The sequence below is a fragment of the Sinocyclocheilus anshuiensis genome, unplaced genomic scaffold (genome assembly GCF_001515605.1).
Source record: "Sinocyclocheilus anshuiensis isolate Anshui unplaced genomic scaffold, SAMN03320099.WGS_v1.1 scaffold212, whole genome shotgun sequence".
In the NCBI taxonomy this organism is placed as follows: domain Eukaryota; kingdom Metazoa; phylum Chordata; class Actinopteri; order Cypriniformes; family Cyprinidae; genus Sinocyclocheilus; species Sinocyclocheilus anshuiensis.
The window spans coordinates 431,455-439,955 of record NW_015558566.1 but is presented as its reverse complement, the minus strand read 5'-3'; the positions used below and the strand labels follow the sequence as shown (position 1 = coordinate 439,955).

At 39.3% G+C, this 8,501-nt stretch overlaps 2 protein-coding genes across 4 annotated transcripts in view; one reads left to right on the top strand and one right to left on the bottom strand.

Moving 5' to 3' along the window:
- The window catches only part of LOC107679496 (nuclear receptor subfamily 2 group E member 1), a 7,293-nt gene extending 2,494 nt beyond the window's left edge, over positions 1-4,799 (top strand). The window contains exons 2-9 of the mRNA XM_016475057.1: positions 1,733-1,878; positions 2,299-2,386; positions 3,035-3,270; positions 3,393-3,539; positions 3,688-3,784; positions 3,916-4,065; positions 4,191-4,296; positions 4,422-4,799. Coding sequence (XP_016330543.1) covers positions 1,733-1,878; positions 2,299-2,386; positions 3,035-3,270; positions 3,393-3,539; positions 3,688-3,784; positions 3,916-4,065; positions 4,191-4,296; positions 4,422-4,584 — 1,133 coding nt within the window. The 3' untranslated portion in view covers positions 4,585-4,799. The remainder of the gene's footprint in view (positions 1-1,732; positions 1,879-2,298; positions 2,387-3,034; positions 3,271-3,392; positions 3,540-3,687; positions 3,785-3,915; positions 4,066-4,190; positions 4,297-4,421) is intronic.
- The window catches only part of LOC107679498 (sorting nexin-3-like), a 34,882-nt gene that overhangs the window by 7,697 nt on the left and 18,684 nt on the right, over positions 1-8,501 (bottom strand). For 2 of the 3 annotated variants that reach the window (XM_016475062.1, XM_016475061.1), the window contains exon 4: positions 7,548-7,670. In XM_016475062.1, coding sequence (XP_016330548.1) covers positions 7,565-7,670 — 106 coding nt within the window. In that variant the 3' untranslated portion in view covers positions 7,548-7,564. Of the gene's footprint in view, positions 1-7,524; positions 7,671-8,501 lie in introns of those variants that run through there. The other variant, XM_016475060.1, reaches the window with a different exon arrangement.

Here is an 8,501-nt window from a genome sequence, read left to right as displayed (position 1 = left end):
GCGCGTTTTTGTGGTGGGGGGGGGGGGGGGGTAAGTGTGGAGCAATTTTCAAGTTTCAAAAAGACTCCGATACAAAAGCAACAAGTTGCCTCTATCACAAGAGAGGTTCTCTTTTTAAGTCATGCAAAATACAAGCATATGAAATTAAATATTCAATTGATCTGCATTGTTGTCAAAACTTTTACATGAAAGTTTCGCACTTCTTAAATATTAAAATAAGACTATATACGCAAACACGCAAATCTTCATCACCAAAAGTAACAAAACACCATTATCATTTCTGAAAGGACCTATATGAGGAACATCCGGCATGCACAGAACAGAAATGTGTTTTTACATCCAAATGCAGCATAGTTTTTTTCTTCCTTTTCTTGTTTTATAAGTCAAGAGTGCATGAAGTCGTTTTCCTTCTCCGTCGTTACCGGTCTATATCCGAATTCCCATGCTACCCTTTTTGACGGGTCACTGGAAAATCAATGAGCAGGTGGACATATGTCAGTGTAATTACATAGCCGTTTCTCTAAACGACTCCCTCATATACATGCAAATATACCTCTATTGACAGACTTAAATACAGAAAAAAAAGTGTTCTGCACACACAAGAAAAATCACAATTTTCATTTACTCCAAGTTCATTTGCATACACTTCATTTGAGTCGCTGAAACGCGCTGGTGCGTATTATTCTCCTGTCACTCCCTAATCCGCGAGCCTATAGACGGCGCGAAGAAAGCAGTTGCCGAGCTTCATTATGAAGCGGGGTTGGCAGCTTGTCGAGACCAGGCCAGTCAGACGAGGCTCAATGGGGAAATCATTAAGTTAACACTCTCCCTAATGTCGCCATTGTGCGCGTCAACTGAACATTGTTTTATGGGACCTGCGATATGACGCTTCCCACTAATGCGCTCTCAACGTAGGCCTATGGTTTACACATTCCTATGGACAGACTCATTAAAGGTGTGTCCTTTAACACAACATTGAGCACGATTTTTAGGGCAAATGTGCAAATTATACAATGACTTTCAAGGAATTTCTCTAGAAAATTATCAGGCGCAGTCTGTTGGAATTTTAGGCTACATCTTGCGCAAAATTTTTCTTTTGGGTCCTTATTGTAGTTTTAAACAAAATCAATGCGTTTTGCGTGACACAGTTGTTTAAGTAAATCTAACATAACGCGATTAATAATAAAAGTAGCCTTCTTTTGTTTTCTTGGTGAACCGCAAGAAATTGAACCTTACGAAAGCGCACAAGAAGCCTACAGTTGCCATGGTTACCTCCTCATCGCGATTTTTGTTCGCTATAGTGTCTATTTATCGCCAGGTGGAAATATGAGCTCGGCCTAACTTGTAATCATAAACTGAACTAAACGTATATACTAAATTGGGGAAAGAATAGACTAAGTACATTTGAGATTCCCCAACTTTTTGTTCGGACGTCCTTTCGGGGTTCAAGCCTTAATTAGGATGATCAGCTCCCACTCTTTGCAAAAAAAAAAAAAAAAAAACAGGGTGTGGACTGGGCTTTCTTAAACCTAAAACATTTCGTCCGGTTAAAGTGAATAACTATTATAGTATATATAAAAAAAACTATTATAGACAAATCTACAAAACCTTATGAATAATTAATTTTACAAAACATTTGTCAATATTTTATATATATATATAAAAAAAAAAGAAGTCTCCAATAGGGTGGCTTTTCCCCTTAAATCAATTCTGTATTTTCTATCTCTGTTAGGTCGGATTCTGGACATTCCATGTAAAGTGTGTGGAGACCGAAGTTCTGGAAAGCACTACGGTGTTTATGCGTGTGATGGCTGCTCGGGATTTTTCAAGAGGAGCATAAGGAGAAACAGAACTTATGTCTGCAAATCTGGCACACAGGTGAGCTATACTAATCAATTACCGCGATGTGTTTGAACCATAACAGCTTCAGCTAATTTGATCTAAGCAAGCGTGTCTAAGGACTAGATTACACCTCCAGTGATTTTCATAATTGAAAGATTATCCCAGAAGTGAGCCCCCTCCCGCGCCTTTGAGGGCCCTTTGCCCCGTCTAGTGTAACAGGTGTAATCCAATCTAACGCACCGGCAGGACTGGGTGGATTTGGAGAGCGGTAGGCGGGAATGAGACTATTGGCCGTGCGGCGGGGGAGCGAGTCAATATCCGTCATTACTCTGCCATTCCCACATACCTGTGGAGTGGAGACCAGTGGAGCATATAGTAGAAGAGGCTGTTTGTCTGCCATTGCAGCTAAACGAAACGAAACTGCATTTCCTTATTCCTTCCTCCTTTTTTCCTCAGGGCGGCTGTCCAGTAGACAAGACACACAGAAATCAGTGCCGCGCCTGTCGCTTGAAAAAGTGTCTAGAAGTGAATATGAATAAAGATGGTAAGTAGTAAATAGGCTTACATTTGCGTTTTTTTTATACTTTAATTTTTTTTTAGATATAACAAAAATATTTTGTCTATAGCCTCTATAATGCATGTAACCCCCTTTGATAGAGGTAGAAAATTAAAGCTCTTTATTCATACCTTACAAAAGTAGATTGCTTTTAAGTTGTTTACGAACAACAAGACTGTAACACTCGCATAGGCTAAATGTTTGACATTTTTTTTAAATAGTAGTAAGCCGTAAAGCCACTTATATAGCCTATATTATTAACATTTGAAAGAGAAAGAGAGAGTGAGATGCCCATGCACCACAAGACTTCATTGAATAGGCTAAAACTTTTTTTATCAAAAAGGTCAAATAGCTAATCCTAATTAAAGTAGCTTATTTATTCAAGATATTTGTAGAAAATAAATATCTTGTGTTTTGTGTCTTCAAGATGCAAGTAGCCTAAAATAATTTATAATTGAATTAAATCATTAAATTATGCTATATAGACAATGCTATAAACGTTTTTCTAAAATGTATGAATCCAACAAGAACAAATAAAATATTTGACACGTTTCTAAACTAATTTTTAAACGATTTCTGCTTTGTATCATATGAGAACGCTTATTTCTCATGTCACTGTTTCTTAAATCATTACAGCCGTGCAGCACGAGAGAGGACCGAGGACTTCAACCATTCGAAAGCAGGTGGCACTGTATTTCCGAGGGCATAAAGAGGTGAACGGTTCGTCGACCCATTTTCCATCCACGGCTATCCCGGGGCCGCCGTTTCTCACTACAGTCACGCAGCTGGAGCCTCACAATCTGGAGTTAAACACGGTCACAAGCACACCGGAACGACAGGCCATTGTGGGACTCGCCCAACCCACACCGAAGGTAAACATGTTCCTTCATAACAGTGTAGTTTAAATGAACGAATTGTCTATTTATATGAACTTCACTAAAACATACGCTGAATTAGCCCGCTTATTTTCTATGATAATGTAATCACTTTCCAGTATCCTCATGAAGTTAGCGGCAATCCCATGTACCTGTATGAAGTGGCGACCGAGTCTGTGTGCGAATCAGCAGCGCGCCTGCTCTTCATGAGCATTAAATGGGCCAAGAGCGTTCCGGCCTTCTCCACACTCCCTCTACCGGACCAGGTAAACAAGTTATTATTATTATTATAAGGTTTAATTTTACACAGATTAGGCTAAATATGCTATACATGTCAAGTATGAAAAACGCAAACGCAAAGATGTTTTATTTATAGTCATTAATGAAATTACTTTTTTTTTTTTTTTTTTGCAGTTGATCCTTTTAGAAGACGCTTGGAGGGAACTGTTCGTGTTGGGCATAGCGCAGTGGGCCATTCCAGTGGACTCCAGCACTCTCCTAGCTGTTTCAGGTAGCCTAGGCCATACAACAAGTAACCCACTCCTAAGATTGACGTATTTGACGCCACGTTTTGTAAAAATATGATAACTTCGAATGTTATATCCATACAAGTCAAATGTTTTGTGTTTTCTCGCGAATTAGGAATGAACACCGAGAACACAGATTCCCAGAGGCTAAACAAAATCATCGCAGAGATCCAGGCGCTGCAGGAGGTCGTGACGCGCTTCAGACAGTTAAGACTGGACGCTACGGAGTTCGCGTGCCTCAAGTGCATCGTCACTTTTAAAGCAGGTGGGGTTCGATCAAATAAAATACAACATATTAAAGCGAAATAGTTATTATTAATAATTACAGAAACTTTCTCTACTGGCCAAACAGTAGGTCTGAACAAACATGCTGTTTTCCCGTTCTTGCAGTTCCAACACACAGTGGTTCGGAATTGAGGAGCTTTCGCAACGCCAGTGCCATTGCAGCCCTTCAGGACGAAGCCCAGCTGACTCTAAACAGCTACATCCACACCAGGTACAGCTAATACTTCCTGAAACATGGGTGAATCTATAAAAGCTCATTAAATAAGTATTACGCAAATTTAGACCACTTCATTTTGTGTGTGTGTGTTTTTTTTTAAACGAATTGTTGCGTTCCAGGTACCCCACTCAGCCGTGTCGCTTTGGGAAACTGCTGTTGCTCTTGCCTGCTCTACGTTCAGTTGGTCCATCCACCATTGAAGAGGTGTTCTTCAAAAAGACCATCGGAAACGTGCCCATCACACGACTGCTCTCCGACATGTACAAATCCAGTGATATATGAGCTACTGAGAGACAGAGAAAAGAAATCAAGATGTATCTTTGACCTTGGCATTCGCATGGACGCTGTGGATGATACCAGATACCCTAATGTGATACTTCACGCACTTGTTTTGAGAACAAAGCTCTACCAATGTCAAGATGTTATTATGCAGGGAAACTATAAAACAAACAAAAGACTGAATCTCTACAAGTTGAGCTTACTGCTTAGAACGAAAAATGAACGTTTAACCAGTAATTTTCTAATTGATTTACTTTTAATCTATTTAAGTTCATGGAAGTAATTTAACAAGCTTAATCTGTTCTTGTTCTATCAAGATTTAAATACAAAATTATCTTAGTTCGTAGTCATATATTTGAATGGAGTGTCCATGAGGTTATGTACAATCATTAATTTCAAAACGGGATGTTTTACTGTGTCCAACTGACCAACTACCTTTATCCTACCAATGCTGTTTTGATTTCAGCACCAGTATCATTCATTTGTCCACAAGAACTTTGAAGAAAACCAAAAAAAGAAGAAAAAAAAAGAAACCATGAGGTATGTTGCAGGGAAGTAGGTCGCTGTCCCTTTGACATAGTGCTGAAAACCAAAGGCCCATGAGTCAGAACTGAAGAGCAAGTTCATTCCCGTTTTACCTTCTAGCAGACGCTCCAACTTTAATCAAAACACTTGAACCAGCTAATCAGGTTTACTTGAAACGTACGCTAAAAGGTTGGAATTAAACTCTGCAGGAAGGCAGCATGACTGAGCATTACTGACTTGATGCATCACATAATTACTTATTGAGGTGACTGGGAGGCCGCAGCACCCACACCCTGTGACCTTAACAGAAGATTAGAGTTCACAGGCAGGGCATTCGAAATCGTCTGGATACAGATCTGTCGGCATTGTGAGTTTTCTGTGCGCCCACTCTGAAAATGTAATTTTATTGAGGTTTAAAAAGTTGTTTCTGCTCAATCCGTGGCCCATGCCATGGCCATGTCAGAGGTCACCATTTTAAACCTTTGTTTGACTAGCTACTAACCCTGGAAAAGAGACACCATGATCAGCACTTGGATTTGCTTTTGTAGTCTGTAAATACATTTCTCGTTGTACAGTGATCATTTTTGTGAAAGTTGTTCTAAGATATTAGAATAAATATTGAATATTGATCGCCTGGTCCTTCAACAACTGTCAAATGCATGTCTCCTTTTGCTTTCTGGGTTTCTAAGGCTTCCTTCTACAAGCCGCAAAAGGTCCATTGCACCCTAAACGGGGTAATAAACGGGGACAGAGAGGTTCACGTCTGCACGCAAGTGCATATTGAACCATTGCCGATACAATACCCTGGACCTTGAGTGAAGTTGCTGTGCCTCGCACGGCTCGGGGTTTCAAGCACTCTTTCAAAAATCAAGGGCTTTGCCCAAATTGCATTTTTTTTTTATCTTCATTTTTTGTTAGAGAGGATACAATAGAAAGAAACATGATTGCGATGACAACTTTCAATCCAATTTATCCTAGTTCCTTTTTAATGGGCTGCTCTGACGTGAAATGAACTCCAAGGTTACGTGAGCCAAGCGGCTGTGCCCTTCTCTTTACATTATATACAGCATTGTTGCACATACCGACTCTCAACAACATTTGAATTCAGTCAAAAGTAAGTTAGGCACGATCCGTCATGCTGGAAACAGAGTAACAAACAAAAAATATGAGACAATGCTAGACTTAAAAACAAAAGGTCGAATGTACTGTAGGCCTGTAATTGCAGTGTCTTGTACAGCAATTAGAAACAATACAAAAACACACCTGTTTCCCCAATAGCGTACATTCATAGTTATACATTCTATGTGTTGTTACCATATAGTTACATATGCTTTCCAAAAAGTATAAATTAAGTGCAGTGTTCACTTTTGTCCTGGTTTCAGTAAAAATACATTGTAAATACCCACACAAAACAAATTACCCTTATTTGAAGGACCAGTTACTGTAAATCATTTTCCCAAAATATTCTTACAATGAAAAAAGTTTCTTCTACTCTACTGTTTCTGAAGGGCATTTGAGGAGGAACTGACCTTCACAACCTGGGTGAACAACACCTGGGAATAATTAATTTCACTTTTCATTTTGAAATTCCTGCACATAAAATACTAATACTTACCCTCCAGTTAACAAAATGTATTTCCTCTGAATTACATTCCTGATGGTCAAGAAGAAAAAGCTTACCACTAAACCACTAAAGCTAGGATCGTCTCTTAGATATTTCAGTGGAAGCAAACAGAGACGCTTTAGTTTTGCAAACCACATCATACATGCATGTGTTTGATCCATTTTATTGGAAAATTCTCATAAACAAAACAATGGCACAGCAGTATACAAATCTGGAAACATGCATTGTAGGCAGCACGCTCTGTGTTTCTGTGTACCGCATTTACACAGTAAAAACAGGCTTGTCTGCAGCTAAGTGGGGCACACGGCACACGATCAACCACCACGTATCAAGGAGGTTCCCAATTAAGTGTATCCTGCACCGTGAGCTGCTGTACGTGTTCTTCAGCATTAAAAGCAACACAAGTAGGTAGTAGCAATAACACAGAGAAGCCGATGTGTGTGAAATAGTGCTTGCATAATTGTGATATAGTTATTTGGTTCGTTTTGTTTGATCTTAGTGGCGCTCTCAGACAAAACTACCATAAATAATTGTTAACCACAATGAATTACACATAAGAACGTATTTGATCTGACTTAAAGTGGTAATATTAACATTATGGATTTATAAATCAGAACAAAAAGACTGAAACAATCTATAAGCAGAAATAAAATAAAAAAAAGTACTTTTGGAGAAGTGAAGGGACACAACTAACGCTAGAGAACATTTTCAATTATTTTGGACACCCTATGGTTCATGCTAAGATTCTGTTGCTGTTAAGAATGATTCAAACCTTTCTTATTGCTTGTGGGCCATGTTTTTGTGTGTGTGTGTGTATATAGAGTCCAGACCGGTTCAGGCTTGTCTAACTTTGGACGGGGTGTAGTTTTTATCCACTGACTCATCCTGTAGAAACATGTGCAGGCAGCGCTCATTTTGGGCCAATGGATGACCAGCCACTCTGGAAAAAGCAGACCAAAAAATGCATATTAGCCACCATAAAAATATTATGCAAGGACACACACTGTAAAGCAGGAGAGAGAGAGAGAGAGAGAGAGAGAGAGAGAGAGAGAGAGAGAGAGAGAGAGGAGGCGGAATCAACTTTGACCCCAATCAAGATACAACTCTTAGATATTATTAGGAGGCTGTGACATTCTGCAGCATTCTTCTTCAGATCATAAATCATCCAGCTTGAATTTCAGAGTGATAATATCGAAATGTAATTACGCATATCTTTAAAAACAGTAGAATGAGCCATCATGCTAATTCAACTCATTATTTTACCATTCAATCTATTCCAGCTTCCAGTGGAATAAAAAAAGGACCCTCACACCTCTAAAATTACACGATGCTCACGATGTTACAAGTCAAGATGACGGAGGATCATTTTCAGATTTGGGACAGGCAAATGTAAAGACATGCTGTACAAATCCACTCACACATAGTCTAGACGTATGATGGGAATGCGTCCCCCTTCTCCAGGTGCTATTAGTAGCGAACAATGACATTTAATTCAGGAATTTTTGGTAAAAGAAAAAAAATCCCATCTTAATTACCTCCATATCCTTTCTTTCTTCAAACCTAATTTACAGCTGTTCGTCTCGTATTAAAATTCAAACAGGTAGAGCCGGCGCATTTGCACATGAAACAAAGATAATGGCAAAGTCTGCAATCACAGCAAATAATTACAATCGAACTGTAACTTTTATTGTCTCCGTCGGCGGGGGAACGGCACCTCGGATCAAAAATAAGCAGGAGTGCACACAACATCTTGTAGGGAAAAGGTATGCAT